Source organism: Colletes latitarsis, chromosome 10 (genome assembly GCF_051014445.1).
Source record: "Colletes latitarsis isolate SP2378_abdomen chromosome 10, iyColLati1, whole genome shotgun sequence".
In the NCBI taxonomy this organism is placed as follows: domain Eukaryota; kingdom Metazoa; phylum Arthropoda; class Insecta; order Hymenoptera; family Colletidae; genus Colletes; species Colletes latitarsis.
In genome coordinates, this window is record NC_135143.1 from 12044556 (window position 1) to 12071744 (window position 27189).

Consider the following 27189-nt stretch of genomic DNA (forward strand, 5'->3'; position numbering starts at 1 on the left):
TCTCTAGAATCTGCCATTAAAATTTTTCCCAGGGGTGGTCGAACACCCTGTATATACGTTACTCAACCGATCGTTTGATGTCTGTAAACTCCCTAGTAACATCATAGGAAACTACAGCCCAGCAGAGAATATCCACTCAAAATCCGCATAAAAACTCCTAAACTAATTACAAATAATTAACCTCCTACCAGTCTCATCGCCAGACACACAAATGACAACGAGGTTTTTTGAAATTTTTCCCTCGAGCACTAACACATGATGCTGACACGAAAAATCTCACCTCTACCTATCATAACCTGACACTAATATTCATATTTTAAATGCAGGTTTTAGGGCTCAGCCTAAGGTACTATAGCCACCCAGTGAGAAAGGACCAAAAACAAAAACAGTTTAATGTCATGATGCTTGAGGCAAGGCCTGTTGGAATTGCTTTTGTGGCATCGCCTCCCATACTCGCCATCAGAGGGGCTGTGCTCTCACAAGCGCTCGATCGACCCCTCGGTTGCTATATATATATTTTTCGACCGACTTCCCAATATCTACTCCACTGAAAGACCTCGGAGGGTCGACAAAGACAAAATGACATATGCCCTCTTTCTCGATTCACCGAAGCTGCCCAAAGTAAGTTCGGACCGTCTCGTGGGAGTCGAGAGAGAAAGGCTCACACTTCTCTTCTCGCTCTTGAACAACTAATATCCGACCTCCCGTCAACAGGTCTCCACTGGCCTCTGCTGACCGCCGCTGACCACTCCTGGAATTTCTGACAACGTATAACGATTACTACTGACGTCTGCCAGCCTCCGCTGGACTCTGCTGACCGCTACTGACCACTCCTGATATTTCTGACAACGTATAACGATTACAACTTGCTACTGCCTGCCCTTGCTTGCCACTGCTATCCTCTGCTGACCACAGCTGCCCACCCTTGATGCTTCCGACAACGTATAACGATTACTACTTGTTACTGCTTGCCCTTGCTGGACTTTACTTGCCTCTGCATGCCTCTGCTGGCCTCCGTTGGCCTCTGCTGACCGCTGCTTACCACTGCTGACCACCGCTTATATTTCTGGCAACGTACAACGATTACTACGGGCTACTGCCAGCCTCTGCTGACCTCTGCCAGCATCTCCCGACCTAAGCTGGCCTCTGCCAACATCTCCCGACGTCAGCTGACCATCGTTGACCACTGCTGACCGTTGCTGACAACTTGTGACACGATGTAATATAATATAATACGTTTATATGTATTAAAGTTTTGTATAATGTAAATCTATGGCAATAAATGATATAATTTCAAAGTATTCAATGTGTTCTCATCATTTTTTACCGTCCTTTCCCTCTCCAAATCATTTTCTTACCTATAAGATGCGTATCACCTCCTTCGTAAGTTCACCAACATTTTAGAAATGTTCCGGGAACTTTGGAAATCCGAATTTGACCTTGACCTTGACCCAGTTTCGAAAGTGGGTCAAGGCCATTCGAATCTTAGAAAAATTCCGGGCGCTTTGGAAATCCGGATGGCCTTGACCCAATTTCGAAAGTAGGTCAAGGCCATTCGAAATTTCAGAAATCTTCCGGCCGACTTGGAAATCCGGATGGCCTTGACCCAATTTCGAAAGTGGGTCAAGGCCATTCGAATCTTAGAAAAATTCCGGGCGCTTTGGAAATCCGGATGGCCTTGACCCAATTTCGAAACTGGGTCAAGGCCATTCGAAATTTCAGAAATCTTCCGGCCGACTTGGAAATCCGGATGGCCTTGACCCAATTTCGAAAGTAGGTCAAGGCCATTCGAAATTTCAGAAATCTTCCGGCCGACTTGGAAATCCGGATGGCCTTGACCCAATTTCGAAACTGGGTCAAGGCCATTCGAAATTTCAGAAATCTTCCGGCCGACTTGGAAATCCGGATGGCCTTGACCTAATTTCGAAAGTAGGTCAAGGCCATTCGAAATTTTAGAAAAATTCCGAGCGCTTTGGGAATCATGATTTGGCCTTGACCCAGTTTCGAAAGTGGGTCAAGGTCACCGGCATTTCAGAAAACGCTCCGGGCACTTTGGAATTCCAGTTTTAAGTAGAGAAACGGTTTCTTATAACTAAGGGAATAATGGGGAGAGGAAAAGAAAGGTAAAAGTGATGAGAACACATAAAATTCTTTGAAATTATATCATTTATTGTCATAGATTTACATTATACAAAGTTTTAATACATGTACATCATGTTAGAAGTTGTTAACAAAGGTCAGCGTGGTCAGCAGGGGCCAGCAGAGGTCAGCAGAGGGATGCAGAGGCATGCAGAGATCACCAGGGGCGAATATTAGCAAGTAGTAATCGTTATACGTTGTCAGAAATTCCAGGAGTGGTCAGCAGCGGTCAGCAGAGGCTGGGAGAGACTAACAGTAGCCAGTCGTAATCGTTGTACGTTGCCAGAAATATAAGCGGTGGTCAGCAGAGGCCAGCAGTGGCAAGCAGAGATCACCAGGGGCGAATAGTAGCAAGTAGTAAGCGTTATATGTTGCCAGAAGCATCAGAGGTGGTCCGCAGCGGTCAGCAGAGACGAGCAGAGGCATGCAGTGGCAAGCAGAGATCAGCAGGGGCGAACAGTAGCATGTAGTAATTGTCATACGATGTCAGAAGCATCAGAGGTGGTCAGCAGTGTCCAGCAGAGGCCAGCAAAGGCATGCAAAGGCAAGCAGAAACCTGCAAAGGCAAGCAGAGACTTGTAGGGGCATGCAGTAGAAAGTATTAATCGTTATACGTTATCAGAAATACCTGCAGTGGTCAGTAGCGTTCGGCAGAGGCTAGGAAAGTTCAGCAGAGACAAGCACACGCTGACAGAGATCAGCAAAGACCAACAGAGGTTAGCAGAAGTCAGTAGTAATCGTTATAGGTTGTCAGAAATATAAGCGATGGTCAGCAGAGTCCAGCAGAGGCAAGCAGTAATCAGGAGCAGCCAGTAACAGTCGCTGTATGGTGTCAAAAGTTGTCGGGAATTCTGTACTTTTGTCAGCACTGGTCATCAGAGATCATCAGAGGCAAATAGAAACCAGGAGTAATTTGCAGAGTTCAGTAATGAACTCTAGGAAAGGCAAATAAAAATACCTGGGCAGTCGAGATTCCGAATCGTATGCCGTTGACGTGAGGTCGGATTTCAGTTGTTCAAGAGCGAGAAGGCAAATGTGAGCCTGCCTCTCTTAACTCCCATGAGACGTGTCCACGGTGCACTCGGCGCTTCGTCTGGCATCTCTGGTTTATAGTGTTTCGGAAAGTCGACAAAGGTAAACTGACTGCTCTCCTTCAAGAGTCTCAGAGAGTCCATGGAGTCCACCATCCACTAAACCCTAAGGCTCCAGGAGGACATTGCCTTGGAGGTGAACAAGAACGGTGGTTCTGCTAGACCTCCTCCAGAAGACCTTCGACACTGTCTGGCACAATGGCCTCCTCCTCAAACTACACCATATCAATCTCCACATCCACCTAATTAAAATAGTTCAAAACTATCTCACAGACAGGCACATTACAGTCTCCTACAACGGTTCCCTCTCCACTCCCAGACTCCTGCACACTGGAGTACCACAGGGATCAGTGCTGGGACCCATCCTATTCAACAACTACATTAACAACATACCCAAAAGCACCAACACCAAACTTACCCTCTACGCTGACGACACAGCCATCTACTCCTCCTCATGGCAAATTAAACAAGCGATTAAACACACCCAAAATCACCTTGCCCACATCCTCCGATTCACCTTCATACGGAAACTAACATTAAACCTGACCAAAACCGAAGCAATAGTATTCACTCCAAAAAGACTGAATAATCCCAATAAACTCATAATAAGCAATCGCCCCATCAACTGGTCCACTAAAGTTAAATATCTAGGAATGTGGTTTGACAACAAGTTAAAATGGCACCACAACTCCAAAGATAGAGTCTGCAAAAGCATAGGGATCCTCCACACTCTCTACCCGCTCCTAGCACGAAACAGCACGCTTCCTTATTAATTTAAAAATCCGACTCTACAAAACCTGCGTCCGTCCCATCCTAACATACGGCGCACCAGTATGGTGTACTTACAACAAAATCACATATAACCACACTCCAAAGAATACAAAATAAATACCTCAGTATCATACTCAATAAACCCCGATCCTATCCCACAGCACTACTCCCCATAGAAGCGAAAATAGAACTCCTGCATGACCACATAACGATACTAGCCACTAAAGCACAGGAAAACAACTCCCAACACCCAAACTCCCTAGTATCCTCCCTAGGTAACTTTAAACACATCGAATATCCACTGAAAATCCGAATGAAAACCCCCAAACTCATATCATGAATAGCTAACACCTCATCTCCACTGTCGCATGACACACTAATGCAAACGAGGTTTTTGAAACTTTTCCCTCGATCTTAACACACGAAATTAACACAATAAAATCACCTGTCCTAAACATCACACAGATACTAATCATACATTCTAAGTGCAGGTTATAGGGCGCAGCCCAAGGTACTGCAAATCATACAAGAGAAAAGGACAAAAAAAAAACTTCTCAATATCCCAGTCGTCTAAGGCAGGGCCTGCTAAAAAGCCTTTTATTGATGATCCTCCTACGAATTTCCCGAGATCCTACCCGCAGCAAAGCAGCGCCACACTTTATTGATGAAGTTCGTTAGCAGGACACCGGGAACTTCCTTTTATTCTGCGTACAGCAAGTTGCCTTCAGTACTCTATTACCATATTGAGAACCTTGACCTTCGGGAAGACTTTGAATGGCAACGAGAAGGAAACCAGAAAATTTGAATAAAACATTCCCGTCCGTTTGGGCTTTTTGCAGCCAATAAAAAATAGTCACGTGCCCATCGAGTCGCATAGTAGTGTTAAGAACAAACGGATCGCGACGTGGACGTGTTTTGTAATGTTTATCGAACGAAAGAGAAGTTAGCTGGTAACTCTGGGAGTCACAGCCCGAGGTCTGGTTGTTAACGCGATAACCCGAACGAAAGGTTGAGCGATTTCATTGCGCTCGAGTATCGTTAAATTAACGCAGAATTAATCGTATTCCAGATAACGTGTTACGAGCGGAATAATATACAAGATAATACAGTAAACAAGACGTACGGGCAAGATGCAAGCTGCGTTCTTGGGTCTCGGTGATCGAGATTTTCCTCGAACGGAAATCGAGAAAAATCGCTGGAAACGTTGTAAAGTCTGCGATCGATCGATCGTTGGGCATCGATAGGGAACGGACCAGTGTCGATTCAGATTTCTCGAAGCCCAGGAAATACTTTTGCAAAAGGAACTGAAGATAAAAAATGTTCAAAAATTCTTGCTAAGTCGAATCGTGAATCGAGAATGTTCCAGAGAGATTGTCCAACCGTTATAAAGCACAGCACTCGAAATAGAGACTTTTCTGGAGTATTGTAATTGACTGTGTTTCGAATTGGAAATTTACATTTCAACGAGCAACGGATAAACGTTTATCTTGTACTCGTTGTTTGAAATTTGTATCGTATAATACGGAAGTTAGGATGACTCAGGATGACACAATGCGTATAACCATAGTTCTGTGTTCGTGACTAAGAGACCACAGATAGAGTGGGTAAATTATTGACAGTTCGTTGACCGTCTGATAGAACTATGTACATCTAGATTAACAAATCCCAACGCGAGATTTCTGATGTGCAACTGCAAGACGCTGTTATTTAAAAAAAAAAAAAATGTATAATGAATTCTCATATTACAATACAAGGCAGAAGAATAATATCCAGAGTATTCTATTATCGTTTCGTAATTGCGACATTTACTATTATAGTATCACCTTTATTCTTTCACGTTCCTTTTGTAATTCAAGACACGTAACTTTAACTACACGTAAAATTTACATAAAATTAAATTAATTTGTTATTAAGTCTACCCTTTCCATTTTTACGGAATATCGCGGGGTTTCACAAAGTGTCGCGAACCGGACGTAAAGATTAACATTTGACAGGATGACGATCGCAGAAGAAATTGCTTATTCGTCGGTGAGTGTTATCGATCACGTGTCCGAGCTGATCACGACCAATTTTTCAATCTGGCTTCCGAGAAACATTTGGGGACCCCTGGCCTTGATTTATCGGATCTCCTTGTCAACAAGACACGACGTGTGTTCGCGAATAGTCGGAGAAACTGTTTCTTGGAGATCGTTACGGTGACGTAAGATCTACGAGCCCCACTACCTCCGTAAAGATCGCGCCAAGGTATCAAAGTCCCTGACGAAGAAATTGTTCCAGACAGTTTGCTTCTTGCTTTCGTAAAGGTAAGACTACTGCTTCATCGACTCGTTTTACTAGTTTCGTTCGGCCATTAAGCAGCAGTGAACATAGTCTCGGTGCAACCCGTAGGATATCGTTCTTTAAATCAAGTTTAAAAATAATTTTCATACGTAGTCTCGTTCCGTATCACCACCGTACAGTGAATCTTGCATCGCGGTTTATATTAATCTATAGAATATTGTTCTTTGAATCGAGTTATTAGGAAATGCAAAGAAATATAATTCGAAAGTGCGGTGAATATTAAACCGATCTCACGTATTATTTTTCAGAACCAGTCTGCGAGAATGAAAGTGTTAATTTTCGCCGCGTTCGCGGCTTTGTGTGCCCAATCGGTGCTCAGCGTCGATCCACACGAACACAACAAGGTTGTGTGCTACTGGAACAGCACGGCCTTCGAGCGACAAGGTAATATTTTCAAATAAATTCCATCGAAATGCAAAAGATCTACGATCCACCGACGCTGGTGAAATTTCAATTTTTAAACGATGAATCTTTCATCGTTGATTCGTCGTGAATGTTAAGAAGGCTAGTTCCAAGAAGTTTTTTTCAAATTCGTTTGGGTGCCCGGATTTTAGGCCCTGGAAAATTCCAGTTGGACGATGTCCGTCCAGCGCTGTCCCTTTGCACTCACCTGGTCTACGGATTCGCGGGCATCAACGCCGAAAATTTCGAGGTTCTTTCTTTGAATCCTAATCTCGACACTGGGGCTGGATACGCTTATTACAGGCTCGTCACACAATTGAGGAGAGACTATCCAGATCTGAAGGTCTATCTTGGCATCGGTGGAAATGCTGATCCGGTGGAGGACACGCATAAGTACCTTGTCGTTGTGAGTAACGCTCGAATATTCGTCGATTTTTCATTTTTAAACTACTTAATCTATCTTCGTTGACAAGGGGACCTTACAGTCGTGGACATTGCTTTTGAAACGATAGCAGATACAAGTTATACGTAGTATCAAAAATCTCTGATAGGGTTCTTCATAATGGGCCTTCATTTTCGAGATATTTTGATTTAAAGTTTGGTATACACATAGGAAAGGATTATTTAAATTTATTTTGGAGAACTAGTTTTGGTTAAGATGGTAGAGCGATTAGGTATGAAGCTTTCGATACTGGGTTCGAATATTCGTCGATGTAATATTTTTTTATAAATTTTAAACAACTTCTCAATCTACATTCACTAAAAAGTAAAAGTAGTATACAGGGTGTACGGCCACCCGTGGTGAAAAATTTTAATAGAGGATTCTAGAGGCCAAAATAAGACGAAAATTAAGAATACCAATTTGTTGATGGAGGCTTCGTTAGAAAGTTATTAACAATTAAATTCAAAAATTTCAAATCGTTCTGGAAAAATTATTTTTTGTTGCGGGGGTCAATTACAATCATTTTTGGTGAATAGACATATCCCCGAAATCCTACCCACTTTCGAGAAAAAAATTCGAGTAAGTGCTGAAAGTTTTGGATGAAAAAAAAAGACTTTCGAATCGTCTTGGAAAAATTATTTTTAGTCGCAGGGGTCAATTGTAAGCATTTTTGGTCAACAGACATACCCCCGAAATCCTACTCAGTTTCGAGAAAAAAATTCCTTACCGAAAATATAATTTCTGGCCAGAAATGTCTGCCCGAATTTTCATGCGAATCTTTAAAACGTCATAACTTCTGAACGGATTAAGCGATTTTAATGTTTAAAAAAGCAAACTACGCGTATTTTGATAGAGAATATGTAAAAATTCTAAAAATATTCGAAAAGTTGGTCCTTGACTCCGCAAAATGAGGAAAACCCCATAAAAATGGTCCAAGTTTCAAACAGCCATAACTCCTACAATTGTGAATATATTTCAATGAAACTTTTTTCTGAAGTAGAGCTCATGGATACTTACAAAAAAGTATTAGACAACTTTTCTGTAGGGCGTGAAATAAAATTACTAAAAATGAAAAAGGAATTTTAAAAAAAAATCGACAGGGGGTAGCTGCCTAAATTTTTCGGCGGAAATGAAAAGTTCCAAATCATTCTGAAAAAATTATTATTGGTTGCGGGGGTAAATTACTATCATTTTTGGTGAATAGATATACCCCCGAAATCCTATCCACTTTCTAGAAAAAAATTCGAGAAGGTGTGAAATTTTTCGACAAAATTAAAATATTTCAAATCGTTCTAAAAAAAATACTGTTAGCTGTAGGGGTCAATTACAATCATTTTTGGTAGATAGACATACCCCCGAAATCTTGCGCATTTTCGAGAAAAAAATTCAGTACGGTCGGAACTTTAAACGTTAATAACTGTTTAACCAAGCCTTCATCAACAAATTGGTATTCTTGATTTTCGTCTTATTTTGGCCTCTAGAATCCCCCATTAAAATTTTTCCCAGGAGTGGCCGAACACCCTGTATATGAATGACACATATTAAAGCAAACAGTCCTTAAATTTTGAATACAAAAAATAGTAGTAAGTACAGTAGTAAAATGGCATTGTATTTATATCATAAGCATTATCAAGTATAGTCTGTATTAGTAAATTCTTGTAGGTACTTCGATTATTCATTCTATGTGCTTTTATGTTGTTTGTTCGAAACTCTCGCAGACCGAGACGTCGGAATCGAGGTCGAAGTTCATCAACTCCGTGAACAGGTTATTGAAAGACTACGACTTCGACGGGATCGATCTCGCCTGGCAGTTTCCGGAAGTGAAAGTGAAGAAGCAACGCAGCACGTTGGGCTCGTTCTGGCACGGCGTGAAGAAGACCTTTGGCTATGGAAAATTCAAGGATGACAAGGAACAGGAGCACCGTGACGGTTTCACCATCATGGTCCGCGATCTGAAGGCCCAACTAAGGCCCAAACTAAAGGCTCTGACGGTCACGGTCCTGCCCCACGTAAACAGCAGCGGTCAGTACCTTTATCGATCGCAGTATGTTTCACAAGAGCTTCATATTTAAGAAAGAAATAAGTATTTTTGAAAAATTCGAAAACAGGTAATTGCGTTGTACTATTATACGTGTACTTTAAATCCTAAATTCAACGGTCTCGTTAAACATGTGCATTATTCTGTCACGTGTCCAGTCGTCAAGGCCTCTATTAAATAATCAGGAAAGTTATGAACGCTGCTAGGCTCGTCTCTAAATAATCGTCGTCGTTGTTACCAGTCATTAACATCAATTTTCTCACTCCTGCTGATGAAAAGTGATGGGAATAACACTTCTTAACGACGTCTCGAAGTTCGTTGGTTAACTCTTGGTAGAATTGTTAAATATTCTACAGGATATAATTCACAATTTATTACTCAGGCTATCTATGAATACTCTTATAATTTTGAGCTGTGTACTAACACGAATTACTCGTAGTCGTTATTTTAAAAGTGGCGAAACTCTTGTTTACCGCGACAATTGCGAACGTGTTACGACACGTTGATAATCATTGTCACGTTCCTTAAATATTGAACGTTACGTGCAATATCGTCCCTGAGACGAGGTGTTTTAATATAAACAAAATCGTTACCACGAATTGCATTTAAAATTCAGGCACTGGATTCGATATTTCTGTGTTTCGTCCTAGATTTTTCCGAAGTATTATTTATTGAATCAGTATTCAAATTTTGAGAAATGGAATTGTAAACTTACAGGTGATGTCTTTGTTGTTTTTTTTAGTTTACTACGACGCGAGACTGTTGGCGCCCAACATCGACGCCGTCCACCTATTCACGTTCGACCAGAAAACACCGATTCGCAATCCCCAGGAAGCCGATTACCCGGCGCCGATTTACGAAAGCTTCGGACGCGTTCTCGACGACAACGTTGACAGGACAACCAGGTGATTATTACTTTTTCCCATAGACATCAGACTACACTGTATAAACCACTGCTAAAGTCACTCTGAAATTTTCGATTTTTATATGTTACTGTTAAAATAATGAAAAGCAAACTGTACCATATTTGAAATTGTGTAGAAACAATATTCTGCCAAAGAACAAAAAGTATTTTCAAAAGTTTGCTTTTTTCCTGCTCGCTTAAGGGGGGAAACCACTGTGATGGCCGAAAATAAAATATTATAAACATTAATTATTATAATTATAATTGAAATCAGCGTGAAAGGCCTCCAAAAATTTGTTAGAAACGGGCGAGCGTGTGATTTTTCACTGCAAGTCGTGTAACAAGAAATCATGCAATTTTCTTAAACTATAAGACAGTAGTTTTGTGGTTGCACAGTGGTTTCCTCCCTCAAACAATTTCCACTGACGAAATATCGACAGAAAATAACATTCGAATGGTTCTATAGTTTCGAAACAGTAACGAATCAGTTTTCTGTAGTTCATTTTTTTAGAATAAATATTATTCAACTGTTTTTAAGAAAACGTAGATCGTTAACGTGATCTTAAATATGGTATACTTCGTTTCTTCAAATTTCAACAAGAATATATACACAAGATTGTGGGGTCCATCGCCTCCCGTACTCGCCACCAGAGGGCTACGCTCTTGTCTCTCTCGCAAGCGCTCGACCGACTATCCAATACTCGTCTCTCCTTTCCTTTTCCGATCTCATCGACAGGACCCCACAAGATTGAAAATTTTAAGGTGTAACTTGAAGAACAACTCGTGGAAGCCCCAAATTACATTTAAAAATTTCGATGCCCGTAAGACGAACCAAAAATATCCGCAAAGTATCGATTCTTCCTCCAGGTATTGGCTCGAGAACGGTACCCCGAGCTCGAAAATCGTGGTGGGCATCCCGACGTTCGCCAGGACCTGGAAATTGACGTCGGACAGTCAAATATCAGGCGTGCCACCCATCGTCAGCGACGGTCCAGGTGCCGAGGGGCCCCACACTAACATTCCAGGCGTACTCTCCTACGCGGAGGTGTGCACCAGATTGACGGAGAGCGCGGTTGGTCGTCTGAGGCGCGTCGGGGACCCATCGAAGAAGTATGGAAGTTACGCTTTCCAACCGTACGACGAGGCCAGCGGCGCTGATGGTATCTGGGTCGGATACGAGGACCCAGACACGGCTGGAAACAAGGCCGCGTACGCCAAAGCAAAGGGTCTGGGCGGCGTAGCCATTTTCGACTTGTCCCTGGACGATTTTCGCGGCATCTGCACCGGGGACAAATTCCCTATCATCAGAGGCGCCAAATACAAGTTGTAAAAATCGCGACGCTCTTCCAGAAAAATTTCTAAGTTCCCCGGAAAGATTTCAAGTCTTTCGCCGCTTCCTAATTCGCGGCTACCAGAATAGAGAGAGAGAAGGGGGGCTGTTTAAAATTTTTAAAAAAATTTTTCTGACAAATTCCGCCGGAGGTTGTGCCACCTCCTGCGGTGACGTCATATCCAAGAATTTCTGCGAATGGTCTCCGTCTGGCATCTCTGACCCTGGATCCCTAGTGTTCCTCTTTTTCCTTTTACAAACTTTCGAATTTGTTCTCAAAAGGAATCTGTACATTTACTCGACACTTTTTTATATTCCCTAAACGTATGTTTTAGCAGAAACCGCAAAGCAGAGCAAACGGAGCACGTAGAATAGATATTATATTTTTCGGAACTGGTCTTCTGTGATTATTCCCCCCTCGAGAAATTCTGAAATTTTCAGGAAAGTTATCGAAGACGTTGTCGCATGTATAGGTAATATATTTTCGTGCAGTCTATGAATTCGGTTAAACACATTTGCTCGGGCGTGTACGAAAGGTTTCCTTGTAAATAGACTAAACTCGGTAAATATATCAAACGTTAGGAGTTATGGCACACGAGACATAGCTTTAGCCGCAGCCACTCTCATACATAGACACAAAAACATTTTTTCTGAAATCTTCTTGTACGATCGATTCGGTTTCGCGATTTCGTTGATCGAAAGCGTCCCGTCGTTCGCCTCGATCGAATCCTCGCAGCGTTTCGATTAGATTACCCAAACGTTTGTGCATGTTGGTTCGCTGCACGCGGTGTTGTTAAATTTTTATCCTCTTTGTTCCGTCATTCGGGACTGCTGTTTCACACGGACGACTCGTAAATTATCGTAAAACGAGAGTTTGGATCCGAAAACCAGAAGCAAATGGGTCTCGATGGACTAATTGCAAAGGCTCGGGGTCCATGGTCGATGGGATAAAAGTAAGTATCAAACATTGAACGCAGTTCGAGTATACTTCCACCGACGAATACCAACAAATATATATTTCGACAGTTGCGTCGCTTTTACAATGAGAAAGCAACGATTACGGGTTGTATAGTTTTTAGCAAAACAGCAGACCAGAAACGGTCGTAACAACACGAACGCAACTTGCTCCATAATTATAATACTTAGAAAATACTGGGCATGGTAGTTGGAATAGCTTACACACTATAGTACAGTTAATAATTCGATATACACTTCAACAGGGGTAGGGCACTCGTTACATTACGGCATACAATATAATGAAATATAATATGTGTAGCGTTACAACGTACAATAACACAACAGTTATCCCTGATTAATCCTAATCTACTCTGATTCTCGATCGTCGCGAATCGTTGGCGCAAACTCGTTCGCGAACTTCAGGAAAGACTATGTTTATACAATTTTAACGTTTCCTCAGTTTATATTGACAAATAACACGAGGTTACAAAGTTTTTTTTTTAATAATATCGACTTCCTAATTTCGAGGAAAGCTGTATCTACAAAGGAATATAACGATCGTAGTACGATAGACAAAAGCAGAAAATATGTACAAGAAATATAATAAGAAAAAGGGAAGGGGGAAATTGCAATGTTAAAGAAGGGTTTGGTGTGTATTTGGACAAGTAGAAAGCGTCTGTCGCTGATTTTCGCGAACGAGTTTGGCTCGATCGAGGTCAATCCGGAGGATTCTAAGCAGGAACAGGACACGCTCGGTGAGATTACGTTGTTTGAAAGCATATCGGTCGACTATTCGTAGCAGTCGCGTGACGTCTGGTGTCGGACAGTGAAAAAATAAGTACGCGGAGATCTCTGACGTGACTTTCTTCTACGTGGAACGTTCCCTCGAGTGCTTCCAGGTGCATCGAAATCGTTCGACATGGAAATGCAACGTGCGTATCACCGATAAAACCTATAGTTTGGACTCGCCCCCGATTTCCTGATTCTTCGTAATTACGCGCCAGGAAGAAATGTCTGGCCAATGTCTTCGATCCGTGACATTGTAACTAACAAAAGGAGGAAGAGTTTCAGTGGACCCCTTTCTTCTTCTTCTTACGTCTCAAACTATACAGGGTGTTCGGCCACCCATGGGAAAAATTTTAATGGGAGATTCTAGAGGCCAAAATAAGACGAAAATCAAGAATATCAATTTCTTGACTGAGGCTTCGTTAAAAAGTTATTAAAAAATTTCAAATCATTCTGAAAAAATTACTTTCGGTTGCGGGGCTCAATTACAATCATTTTTGGTGAATACACATAGTCCTGAAATCCTACCCAATTTCGAGAAAAAAATTCGAGTAGGTAGTGAAATTTTTAGACGAAATTAAAAAATTTCAAATCATACTAAAAAAATTATATTTAGTTACTGGGGTCAATTACAAGCATTTTTGGTTATTAGAAGTATCTTTGAAATCCTACCCACTTTCGAGAAAAAAATTCGAGAAGGTATGACATTTTTCGACAAAATTAAAAAATTTCAAATAGTTCTGGAAAAATTATTTTCGGTTGCGGGGGTCAATTACAATCAGTTTTGGTCATTAGACGTATCCTCGAAATCCTACCCACTTTTTAGAAAAAAATTCAGTAAGGACGGAAACTTTGAACGTTAATAACATTTTAACGAAGCTTCCATCAACAAATTAGTATTCTTGATTTTCATCTTATTTTGGCCTCTAGAACCTCCCATTAAAATTTTTCTCAGGGGTGGCCGAACACCCTGTATATTGGGGACCAGCTTCTCGTGTCTTCAAGCTCGATATCGTTATTTAGAAACTCTCGATAACGAATGTCCAATTTATGGAAATGGCGAATGAAAATAATTTTTTTTCCACAAACGTACATAGTACAGTTCACTTTATTCAAAGTTGGGGGTCTTCGATTTTGAAAACGTCTACGAAGCTGATCCCCACTGTACAATACGACGTACTGATGCGACATTTAGGTACTCGTTACATTTAGTTTTCCCTTACTTCGAGGGTACTGGAATGAAAAATCTTCAACGTTTATATATTTCTCAGGTTCAACGATACGTTTGTACAGCGTTCACGAAGTCGTGCGACGTATCGAAGCGAGGATCTCAGTGTTTTCGTTGATTTCGAACCAACTTTTGTGGTGCACGGTGGCCAAAACTATATAAAATTTCCAATTCGAACTCGCGTCGCCCATCTTCGCGAACGCTCGCTCGTAAATGCATATCAAATAAATGCGAATCGCGCAATTGGTCAACTTTCAGATAAAATATCGCATTATTAAATACAACGACGATCGAAAGTAGAATCGGTGCGAGCGAAGAGAAACTATAGGAAAGCAATAACTCAGTTACAATGGTTTAGTAATTTTTCTGTTACCCGCGGCACAGTCGACTTTCGATCGTCGATAACATTTATCCAGTACAACTTCTTTCGAAACGTACGCTAAAAATAGTCGCGTAACGTGTTGCGCGTCTTTTACAAATTTCGTATTCGTTTCGTACAACCAAATGATCAAAGAGTTTGCGATAAAAGTTCGTCATACGGAACGCAAAGTGTTTTCAGTGCGTTTTGTGCAATCGGGAATCGAATTGTAAATCATACGAGTACACGGTGGTTGAAAGTTCACCCTTTGGGGACGGAATTAGTTTGTAAAATGCAAGCGTGTACATGTTAGAATTCTTAGTTGTATTTCTTTCTTCCATTCGATTCAACGATGAAATTTCCATCGATCGAAACAAAAATGGACACGAACGGTGAGAAAACGCTGAGAAAAAAAAAACAGTTTTGAGATTCAAACATCTTCGATTCCTTGAGAAGAACCGAATAAAAAAAAAAAATTTTTCGACGACGATCATGGCGACAAAATGGGATGGAATTTGGGAGATTTTGTGATCTAATGAAAGGAGGACCTCTAATTGGCTCTATGCTTCTCACGTTTCGCAAATTATTCGTCTCAAATTCGTCGTGGATCGCCATTGGGGGATCAAACGCGCGTTGTGTTTTAATTTGCCATTTTCGCTGACGTTTCGTAACGATTTAATGGTTGAGATCAAAAGTCAGATTTCCAATGTCTCCAAAGAAAAACAGATTTTTGGTTCGCTCGAAATTGCTCGACTCGATGGTTGAAAAGAAGCCTTCTTAAATTCCTTACGTTAAACGAATATTCTAATTACTTGGCGTCGATTAAACAACACTTTGCCATGCAATACTTGCAACGTCGTAGACTTTTCTTTTTCTTCGATCGTTCGGTGACATATTCGAACATTGTCGTACCCTCGTATACAGGGTGTTCGGTCACCCTTGGCAAAAGTTTTAATGAGAGACTCTAGAGGCCGAAATATACGAAAATCAAGAATACTAATTTGTTGATAAAAGCTTCGTTAAAAAGTTATTAACGTTCAAAGTTTCGCCGTACTGAATTTTATTCTCGAAAATGTGCAGGATTTCGAGGGTATGTCTATTCACCAAAAATGATTGTAATTGACCCCCGCAACCGAAAATAATTTTTCCAGAACGATCTGAAAAATTTAGGCACCTACCCCCTGTCGATTTTTTTTAAAAATTCGTTTTTGATTGTTAGTAATTTTGGTTGACGGCCTACAGAAAAGTTCTCTAATACTTATTTGTAGGCATCCATGAACTCTACTTTCCCCCAAAATTTCAATGACATATATTCACTATTGTAGAAGTTACGGCTGTTTGAAAATTGGACCATTTTTATGGGGTTTTTCTAACATTACAGGGCCAAGGAACAACCTTTCGAATATTTTTATAATTGCTACATATTCTACATTAAAATACGCGGCGTTTGGCTTTTTGAACATTAAAATCGTCCAATCCGTTCAGAAGTTATGGTGTTTTAAAGATTCGCATGAAATTTCAGTGAAACGTATCAATGTATGGTCAGACATTACATTTTCGGTGAGGAATTTTTTTCTCGAAAGTGTGTAGGATTTCGGGGGTATGTGTAATGATCAAAAATGTCTTTAATTGACCCCCGCAACCGAAAATAATTTTTTCAGAATGATTTGAAATTTTTTAATTTCGCCGAAAAAGTTCATTTTCCTGAATTTTTTTCTCGAAACTGCGTAGAATTTCGGAGGTATGTCTATTCACCAAAAATGATCGTAAATAACCTCTGCAACCGAAAATAATTTTTCCAGAATGATTTGAAATTTTGTAATTTAATTTTTTAATAACTTTTTAACGAAGCCTCAGTCAAGAAATTGATATTCTTGATTTTCGTTTAATTTTGGCTTCTAGAATCTCCCATTAAAATTTTTCTCAGGGGTGGCCGAACACCCTGTATACTCTCAAACCATAGTCGTTATCTGTCTACCTTAAAACCGACATAAATACCCCATCTCTCTTTTCGTAGAGCCGATTTGATCAAACTCAACGAGCGATAGCGCCAAGACTCGAGTCACACCGAACGAACTTTCTTACTAGTTAGTGAAATGCGTGATCACGCGTTGGTGGTGTTTCCAATTGGAAATCCGCCATACGTTCGATTCGATTTCGAACGGTTGCTCGTGGAGGGGCCTCGAATTCGCGTTGAAGAAAACGCTGGGTACCAGAGCTCCTCGTGCATTCTGTTCGACAAAGCGTGTTCTTTTAAAGAGTCTCTCGACGGGACGAATGGAGAAGTATATGATAAATATGGATACTTGAGACGCGAGCACGCGTATGAATTATTATACAAATTTTTTTTTATTTTCATGCGTTCAAGAAGAAATGAGGGTTGAGAGGACGTGGGTACAAAAAAGAATATGAAGGGAATAAAAGTAAGGTCACGATTGGAAACGAAGAAGCGAGACAAGGACGAGAAAGAGGAGCGAGAAGAAAGAAAACCAAATAACGTTCAATGCTTTTCCTCTTCAATGAATGAAATTATCATCAACAGACAAATATGTATATTTATAATATTACAGCAGGTAGTATTTATTTGAAAAACATCACAAATATGCTCATGTTTATCACATAACCTTATACCCATCGAATATCCATGTAAAACTTTTAGGAGCCTCCGTTTTACAGTTTGTAGAACAGAATGTAACTAACGTAGACGTGTTTTTAATTTAGTTAACGCGGACATTCCGTTCCTCTGGGATCCACGTGTTCTCCATTACAACGTTTCGCGTTCCCGAACGACGATGCAACGAATTATTCGTCAAAAATATTCTTAGACCTTCGAAGGGTGGTGACCGTTTCTTTATTATCAATCGTTGCAACCGAAATTCGAATTTTATCCCTTCGCGTCCTTTAATCTTTACAGAGAACGAGTTTCTATTTTTCTCCCCCCCCCCCCCTCCCCCCCCCCCCAAAACCACGGTCAAAATCCCACGCTCCAAGGACGCGTGAAATGTTTCGTCGTACGAAACGTTTCTAAGTCTCTATATTAAGTCCCCCTAATGTTATCAAAATTTGTTTGAACACGTCTTTTGTTCGGAAACAAAATCGCTCGCGCGTAATGTTCTCCTCGAATTTCAAGTATTTTGTTACCCTGTCGCGACACAATCCCTCCTTTCACCGAAAAAATCCAATTGATTACAGAAGACTATTCGTCAACGAGTCGCTTCGAACGTTATTCGTGAACGTTGAAAAAATATTGAAAGACTGAGTAGAGATCCGCGTCGATCGGATTCGAATATCACTCTCGGAACCGTTCGCGACGTTTGGTGTCGTTTGAGAACGCTCTCGAGCCTTTCGTCTCTTCGAGAGTCATCGCGGAAATTAGGACGATCAAGATCGTCCGCGCGATAGGCCCTTAATCGTATAAAACTCGAGACTTTTCGAGAAGTTGGAAACAGAATTGGGTTACTCGAGATTACACCCTCGATAAATCGACGATATTCCGTCCAAGACTTCTCGAGGACTCGTCCAAAGCTTGGTCAGCCATTACGTGGGCCGTGAATCTCGAATAACGTTCGAGGGATTCGTGGCTTTCGACTCTTCGGTTCCTCGCGCGATCGTCTATTATAGTCTCTACATGACGGAACACCGTGTGACGTTGTACCTATTATCTTGGTCCACATTGTTAACGCTGAGCACGCGGAGCAGCCTCTCCGTGTCCTTGCAGACGTGCCTGTTCTGCTGCTGTTGCTTCATCAGCCTCAACGACGCCTTCCTTTTCCTCCTCTTCTTGGTCTGCGGCAGCGTCACTTCGAGCATCTGCTCGAACCTCAGCCGAATAGGCCAGCCAGTCTCCTCGTGTTCCTCGTCTTCGTACGCGGACTCGTTGGTCTCTCTCTTCTGCAAGGTCTGGAACGCGTAATTTGCGGGCAACAGCTTCCTGGGCTGGGAAAACGAGTCGTGGACGCGAACCGGACGCGCCAACGAGGACCTCTTTTTAGCTGGGGTCAAACAGAGAGGTTGAAACTTCAACGACCTGGGCAGGTTGGTGCTCTTAGGGTTCTTCGATGTCTTTGGTTCGTCCAGACGCGCCAGGGCTTTCGCGTTCTCCTTGATCGTCGAGGAATCGACGGGATTGGTCGCTCGACAGTCGTTCGTTCTTTCTCTGTTCTTTGGGATCGGGTTGTTGCTCTTCGCGGTCTTGGCGAACTTCATGTTGTTGTTACTGTTGCTGCTGTTATTGTTGTTGTTGTTGTTGTTGCTGGTGACAATGTTCGTCGCGTGACGACACTGCTCCGCGCACTGCAGGCAGTCGTAGTACTTTTCGGCCGCGTTTCGGCGGGCGGAGGCGGAGAATCGCTCGCGTAGGTACGCTCGATTGTGTCGCTCGCCCGCGTAGCCTTTGTGGCGAGGCTGTTGTCACACCTCCTGGAGATACTTTAGCGGGCAGAGGGTCTCCTTGTACAGCACCTCGCCCTCTTTCCCGGTGTGGTCCGCCGATCTCACGTCCGCGGCGCAACGCACCATCGCGACGCCGTCCACTTCTTCGCCGACCTGGATCACTATCTGCCGACAGACGGATCTCGTCAGTGTTTACTCGCGAAGACAGTTGGGTATTGTATTTTCTGTTTGTCAAATGGCGTTTTCGAACACTTATACAGGGGTTTCCTCGAAAAAAATGAAATGAAAGCCACCGGAGATACTATAGTTCAACGTTAAAATGATTGAACGGAAACTTTTCTTCTCGATATTGCTCGCGAAGTCATCTCCACCACTACTGAAACGTTGCAAGTCTGGTCATTAAATGTTCGTATGAAAAATGAAAAAGAAGAAATACACGAGGACCCGATATAAATCTGTTGGAAGACTAATCTGTTATTCACTATTTTTTAATCAAGCTACCATACGAAAATCATGCAATAGGCAAAATCTTACGCATGTACTTCAATTTCTGAATCTATAGAATAAACAAACGTTGAGCAAGCGTAACAGTTTGACGAACTTGGCATACCTGATCACGCAACAGGGTGACCTGATCGCTCAGCTGGAGATTGCGAGTGACCTGAAGAGTCTTCTGGCCGGATTCCACTCGCATGACGTACGCGCTGGGGAAGTAACCGATTCGACCACCCAAACACTTTCCTTTCCACCAGTCTTTCTCCGATTTGTCGATCACCGTCACTTTGTAGCCCGCTCTGGAACAAGATCGCGACGGTGCAAGTATTGCCCAGGACAAAAGCGGGAGTTTCGAACGAAAACTACTACGAAAGGTTGACTATTACGGGACGGTGATCGTAAAAATTAATAAACGCAAATGAACCGCCCTCTTTAAGCATGCCAGGCGTCGAATGATCGAAATTCAAGTCAGGTTTCTATGCACGGGGAATCCCGTTCAGTGATTACTTCAAGTCTAGCTCGTCCCGGTGACGGGCGTCGAAGTTGTAGAGGGCGACGTAGAGATTGTTGGGCGGCAGAACGCGTTTCCCCGGCGGATTCATGTGATTTTGATTGTTAGTATGCGGCGACGGGCACGGCGAAGTGCTAGCCGAGGAATACGATTTCTCGTTCTCGTCCGGCAGCTCCATACTCGACATCCTGATGGCCCCTCTTATGTGCTTGTGAACACCGTGTCCTTGGCCTGGACTGCACGGCGCTGCAGGGAAATACCAAGAAAAATACTTCAGCAGAATGGAAACGACACGACGTAAAAATTTTACGATCGTTCCGCACCTATTCGCGTACTCCACTCTCTTCTGAGTCTCCGCTGGGTTATGATCGACAAATTTAACTCACAGTTTATAATCTCAACTCGTACGATTCGTTAAACACTTTTACGTAGTCCAAATCAAGTTACGAATAACAAGATTTTATTGCCGTATAATAACGAGTCTGACACAAGTTCTTAATGTCAAGTTTCACAATTATGAAGCTACTCAATTGTCATCAAGTTTTTACATTGACGAGGTATTCATAAAACAAATTTTTTTCGTGGCCATTCTTTGTACGAACAAATTTAAATAAAATTGAACAGTATACGTTTGAAAAATTATTTAGAATTAAATCGTACGTCAAGGGGTTAAGATCTTTCGAGTCGATGGAACAAATTTCCCTCCCAGTTTATAATAATTTCATACTGATACGATTCCTTAACCACTGTTAGGAAGTTTAAATCAAGTTACGAATAACATGTTTTTAAGATCCTTTGAGTCAAAAGAACAAATTTCCCTCCCAGTTTATAATAATTTCATACTGATACGATTCCTTAACCACTGTTAGGAAGTCTAAATCGAGTTACGAATAACATGTTTTTAAGATCCTTCGAGTCGAAGGAATAAATTTCAGTCCCCTGTTCGTTTACAAATAAGAAGTTTCAGGCTCGTAATTCTTGATAGCAGGTTCTACTTACACAGTCTGTTAATACTTCCGCTGTCTGAGTGTCTGGGTGGCGTGGATTCTCTTTGGCCACCTGGACAATAATCTCGTGGGCGATGTCTGCCATGAGCCGTGCCTTCCGGAGAGTCCAAACTGAGGCTCTTCATCCTCAGATTAAGCCTTTCCCGTCTACGTTGCGGACTATGCGGCGCTTCATGTTCCATAATTATCGATCATAACAAGTTAGCCTTTGAAATTAGTTTGCTGCTCGACGTTGACGCCCGTTTAGGCATAGCTAATTAATTAGCAACGGTTTGTTCTTCAAGCCAATTTTTGGTTGCGATCTTAGCAGTGAATTCGATCGTGAAAGAGCGGCTAATTGCGGTGACGTTATTTACGATCGATTCGATATCACAATGTCCAATTACAATATCAAATCGATGGATGAAAATTATAAAATCAAGCAGAGAGTGCACAATTTTTCTGCACAATTCGTGTTCGTCGGAAGCTCCATTGTTAATAGTGCTCGCGCAAAGAAAATAAATGTGCAAACAATTAAAATACACACCCTTTTTTTTTTATCGTAGAAAGATTGTTAGTTAAACTTCAAAAAACCATGTGCAAAGCATTCACTTTTTTTTTTATAAACTTCAGACAGAGAAGTTAGTATATTCTTTTGCTTTCTATTTTTAATTTGGCGTCAACGTCGAGGATGGAAGAATGGATACCACGAAACGAGGACTCCATAGATACAGTTACACCACAAATGCACACAGAAACGGTTTTTTACAGGCGACAAAATTCGACCAATAGTAGAATTCACAGAGAAAAAGAGAATTCACAAAAATGTTATTTAAAAAAAAAAAAAAAAAAAAAAAAAAAATAGTACAGAGAGAAAAATGGGACACGACTCGCGCGTAGAAGTGAAAGTAGGGGATCGTAGAAGACACAACTCTTTTTTATTTACAATATTTACATGAGATCTTCGTTGTGTTTTCTTTTTATTTTTTTCTCTTCTTTTTGGTTGCATTTCGTTCACTTTTGTTCTGTGGATTCGTGTTACACACCGCCTGTTTCGCGTTTTCCTTCGTTTTCCTTCTTCCCCTTTCTTCGTGCAATTTTTCCCTTACATTTCGTCGAATTGGTAATCTCTCGTTTCTAACAATTGGGGCTCTCCTAATGATTTATAAATTTGAAGGTTTCTTTTAACATTTTAGACACGTTTCTTTTGGTTGGGACCGGGAGAATTCAAGATTCGAACAAAAATAAAGGCACAACTGAAAATTGGAATTTTTTTTCACAGAAGAAATAGGATATTTATGTTCTTTGCACATCGATTTTAGTTTTATCTTCATTGACTATCAATTTGTTACTTTTCTGTGGGAGAATGAAAAAGACAAGGATCTTCGGTGACGAATATTTTCAAGCATGTTGAAACTTTTTATTATAATTATAGGGTTTGCAACTTAGGTGGTAATCAATTTACAAAACTTAATATTTTTTTTGTGGTGAAATCGTTTAAGCGAGTTTTAAAGCAAATTATAGATTTTAAAAATATTCTCCTCTCTCCACAATGCCAATGTGTTTTATTCTACAAATTTAAAATTCATAAACCTATTCATTGAATATAATTATTTTTTTCGATGGCTTTTTTAAAGATTTCTGCTCTCGAAGATCGACAAACAATCCCAAATTTGATAAACTGTTAACAACTTCGTTTCAAAAGAAACTATGCAGTAAAATTGAACATTTGTTCGATGCTGCAGAATTATATTATATTTCAGAGTAATTGCTATAATGAAAAATGACACGTGCTTTACGACTCAATAATTCTTAATTATAAATATTTGGCAGATCAAAATTCTATTAACCGTTATCGGCAATTTTCGTTCGACTTGTTAGATTATTCTAAGCTCTTATAATATACGGAGGAATCCTTACCTTTTAGGCATAGTCTTTTTTGAAACAACCTGTACGTATATAATAAAAGTCCTGCAAATAATTTTATCGCTTTAGGAATTGCGGGCACTGTTTTTTTTTTTCTCAATTTGGTCATGCTGAATTTAAGAACGATAAGCTGCAAATGTTTAACGAGTGAAACTAATCTATAAAAAAAAGCTTTAAATTTTCTAAGCTTACGTATCGAGGAAATAAAAAAATTTTCCAAAAAAATATAAGGGTACTGAAAATTCGTTCGATCAAAGGGTAGTTTTTCCTCTATAATTCAGCAATTCCAAATTCTTTTTTTCATTTCAATTGCCCCCGAGCGACATAAATATATATATCGTGGACACTTAAATCATCTAGTTTGCTGAAATTGTGCTTGCAACTTGGCGATTCCAAGCTTCTTTTTCTCGCGCCACTACGGGAAAAAATATCTTTCGAAAAAAGAAATTCGCGAACTAAAATATAGACAGTTAACGTCCTCGATATAGAATACTTTGGAAAGTCCCTTAACATTTATCAATTCCTAATATTATTTACTCAACACGCGAATGCGTGAATTATCGTTGAATCGGTGACTAACTCTTCCAGCTAACGTTAAAATAAATAAATAAAAAATAAATTTGCAATTCCTTTCTTTCCTCGGTACACGAAAACATTTCAATTAAAAATAAAACGCTGTAAAAGATATCGAATAAGGTTTCCATCAGCTTAATCCGAAGACAATGCGTTTGCAATTTCTTCTCCGCTATAGCAACTCCGACTTTCTAAATATTCTCCATTATCAGAAGATGCCTTAAAACGAATCATATTCCTGCGAAGAAGGTAAACGTAATCGATAAACGTTTCAAACGTACGATCGAATTCGGCAGTTCCATCTTCTATTCTTCGTAAACATCAAATTTTAATTTCAACTGCTAATCAAACTGGAGACAATCAATCACTCTCGCCGTTCTGACAACAATATGCGATATCACAGCAATTCCATCTTCTATTCAGTGGCCATTCCATCGCGAAGGACACTCGAAACTCACTCATTCTTCGAAAAAACAAACTACGTCGATCGACTCCAAATGCACTCGCGATTCCACCTTTCCGCCCAGGCAATTCCACTTTTACGAGCATCTGGAGCATCCACGAAGTCTACTGTTCTGAAAGGAACTATTCTGGATCCCAGGGGGAAAAAGAGGGCACCGGACACCCAGTCATTCGAGTTTTTTAACAATTAATCCCTTAGCCACGTCAATTTAAGTCTATTCAAACTATAGAAAATATATACTATAAAGACATTATCACACGGACTGGCAAATTTTGTTAAATCTTCTCTGAACGAAGGTTTCAAAGTGTCGATACTCACGAATCCTCTTCGTAATTTTCAAATTTGTATATAATTAACGTTCATCCAAAGTGTGGGGGGACTTTGGAAGGGCGCGAAAGAAGACTTTTAACCTGTAAATTTACTCTCGTCGATGGATATTCGAAGCGTAACCATATTTTTCTCCCATCGTGACGAATTCACCGACAGCAAATTTTAATACCGGAGTAACGAATACAAATTTTCGATTCGTAACGTGACTTCTATGTACCGTTCGATCGTAAAAAAGGAGCCGCGGGCAGAAGCTAGTTTACGATCGACCATTTTTATTCGCCGGGTTCTGGTACCGCCTGTCTCGTAAAAATGTTCCGTTTCATTTTAGGTGGTCGGTTTTCGAGCTGTTTGAGAACCACTGGCTTACGATTGTACGGTTCCGCGGGTGCAGGTTGTTCGGTGAAGGGGTTAATGGTTTCGAATCACGGTCGTTCGCGGGGCAGTGAAGAATGTCGCTCGTTCGCGTCGAGCAAGTGCCGGTCGAGAACGCGTCCCGACGCGCGGATCCACTTCATGGGTCATCGTTTCCTGTTGACGCCGCGATAAGGAGGCTCCGGCGACCTCTTAGACGAGGTCGAGGGTGTCCCGTGGGTCATCAACACCAGCGGTTGTCCAAACGGCCTGGTTCCAGACATCGATCCGCCGCTGCCTCTTCCTGGTCAACGGAATTGCAACGATTCCACGGTGATTCCCGTTTCTCTCGGTCCGCTTTAAACCCGAATCCGCAGACTTTTTCTCTCTCAACGCAAGCTTTTTCACACCTGGACGCCGTTAGAGCCGTCTGGCCGTGTGTTATTTACTCGATTTTTGTTAGTCAGCCGCTCTTGCCATCGTCGAGGATCCTCGGGTACTGTTCCCCTTGGTTCTTTTCGATTCGAAAATTCTCTGCAGTCGGTTCGAGCCTCGATCGCGCTCGTCCTTCAGATCCTCGCGTACAGCGAGTCAAGAAAGTATCAGGAAAATTTTTGAAAACTTTTTATATTCTTTTTCGATCCAGGAATTAATTAAAAATTCTCAGTATACGCGTTATGTTTGTTTTTCCCCCAAATTTCTGTTAATAGTTACGCAGTTATCGCGAAAGAAATACGTTTTTGACTCACTGTACGTGTTTCGAGTTTCAAACAATCTCCGTATGAATCGCGTTTCGAGGTAAATGGAGTTCTCTGTAGCTGTTACGATATGAATTAGTCTCGAGATGCAGCTTATAAATTTGTTAGCAGCAATCGAAGTGGATGAAATTGCTGGATTCTTCGTGCAAAATTAAGTCGAAATCGTAGAGTAGATTTTTTATTAGGAATGTATTGAGTGCACGGTCAATCGTTTCTAAAGTCATTTTTCCCGTCAAATCGAGAGCCAGAATATTCGTCTTGTTTTTGAACAAAGAATGGCCCAGCGATGGTCCTATGTCTCCAAACAAGCCATTGTATCAATTTTCATTCGACTCAACGCTGGACAAAGGGCAAGGGACTAGAAAGCTCACGCGAGACGAGGCTCGCGGAAAAGCGTTAAAACGTTTCTCTCTTCGTCGAGGAAAGTCCCACAATGGTAAATTCAGAATCGTCGATCTTTAATCGCGTCGAAGGCTCGAAGCCCTCGAAAAAGCTTAGACACCTTGAACGAGCTTTCATAAAGATGCTTCGAAAGATAGCACTTGCTATTTCCCCTCAACGATTTCACGCCTGATATCTATTGGCCGATCTCTGACGATACAAAAATAGAAAATAATTGCAGTACCATTTTCTTAACATTTTCGAAAACCATTTCGAACAACACATGATAATGTGGCTATTTATAATAATCATTCTCATAAAATAAAGTTTCTAATATCGTTAAAAGTAACTATCATCTAATTAGATAAAGATTAGAAAAAAAAGTTCTAATTTTCTACGTAGTGCAACTAATTGAAAAGACGCTCTGAAGGGATTCAACACCTTCGTCAATGTGCAACGTTCCACGATCAGAGATTCAGACGAAAGTGCAACGCGATGATCTGGATCCGGTGGATCGTAAATCCTGGTACCTCGATTCTCCGTGTGTCGTGGGAGAATAAAAATTAGCGATGGCGCGGGTAAAGGGGAAGAATGAAGATGAAGTAGGAGAAAGTAGAGACAGAGAGAAGATTAGACAGACAATTAAAAGAAAAAAATGTGAATTAACGAGTCATGTCCCTGAAGAAGACGAGCATTCTTCCTTTGATTAAAAAAAATAAAATAAAAAGAAAGAGGGTTACGTGGGGATCTTGAAGCAGAGAACGACGGAACGACGAAACGAATTTGTGGAGCCTTTTCGCGAGTGCATCTTGCAATTTCTTGTTCCTTAATTACCTTTTGAAAGCTTATTCGCTACGATACGGGACTGTATTTAAAAAAAAATATGGCTACGATATTGTAAATAATGATTTTTGTTTTAGCAATGCTAGTCCGGAGCATGGTTCGTCTTTCGACCGAATAAATTCAACGATGTCGGTGAAAAATTGCTTTTTGACGGTTAAAGAAGACGCGTGGAAAACGTTAAAAACGTATGTCCTTTTATAAGAAAAATTGAATCGAAGCCTGAAGTTATTGAAATTGCAAAACCGTGCAAAGGAAAGTTGACTGACTTTTCATCCTACGTTCAGAAGGAATTTCTAAAATGTCTACTTGCATACTCAACGAATAATACTGTAAACAAAAATGACATATAATTAAAATTTTACTTCGCTATATTTCTACTTACTTAGTCTAATAC

The 27189-nt window shown here is 40.9% G+C and overlaps 3 protein-coding genes across 8 annotated transcripts in view; 1 reads left to right on the forward strand and 2 right to left on the reverse strand.

The window, feature by feature from the left end:
- Positions 1 to 6162: 6162 nt before the first annotated feature.
- Idgf4 (Imaginal disc growth factor 4) lies at positions 6163 to 11850 on the forward strand. 3 transcript variants are annotated; one of them, XM_076776245.1, is made up of 7 exons: positions 6363 to 6380; positions 6414 to 6476; positions 6590 to 6725; positions 6896 to 7149; positions 8904 to 9207; positions 9966 to 10128; positions 10977 to 11850. In XM_076776245.1, the coding sequence occupies exons 3-7, from the start codon at positions 6605 to 6607 to the stop codon at positions 11455 to 11457; spliced, it is 1323 nt and encodes a 440-aa protein (XP_076632360.1). In that variant the 5' UTR covers positions 6363 to 6380; positions 6414 to 6476; positions 6590 to 6604; the 3' UTR covers positions 11458 to 11850. The 3 variants fall into 3 exon arrangements, with proteins under 3 accessions (XP_076632359.1, XP_076632361.1, XP_076632360.1); XM_076776244.1 differs by lacking the exons at positions 6363 to 6380; positions 6414 to 6476 and adding an exon at positions 6163 to 6304; XM_076776246.1 differs by lacking the exons at positions 6363 to 6380; positions 6414 to 6476 and adding an exon at positions 6164 to 6304 and having other exon boundaries at positions 10995 to 11850.
- Positions 11851 to 17749: 5899 nt separating this feature from the next.
- On the reverse strand, positions 17750 to 19135 carry LOC143347240 (uncharacterized). Its single transcript, XM_076776259.1, has one exon. It carries the CDS (start codon positions 18990 to 18992, stop codon positions 18411 to 18413), a length of 582 nt encoding a protein of 193 aa, XP_076632374.1. The 5' UTR covers positions 18993 to 19135; the 3' UTR covers positions 17750 to 18410.
- Stacl (SH3 and cysteine-rich domain-containing protein) overlaps positions 19052 to 27189 on the reverse strand; it is a 73414-nt gene continuing 65276 nt past the window's right edge. For all 4 annotated transcript variants that reach the window (XM_076776226.1, XM_076776227.1, XM_076776224.1 and 1 more), the window contains 4 exons: positions 21184 to 21360; positions 20181 to 20430; positions 19789 to 19972; positions 19052 to 19343 (listed from right to left, as the gene is read on the reverse strand). In XM_076776226.1, the coding sequence (XP_076632341.1) occupies positions 19197 to 19343; positions 19789 to 19972; positions 20181 to 20430; positions 21184 to 21360 (758 nt within the window). In that variant the 3' untranslated portion in view covers positions 19052 to 19196. The remainder of the gene's footprint in view (positions 19344 to 19788; positions 19973 to 20180; positions 20431 to 21183; positions 21361 to 27189) is intronic.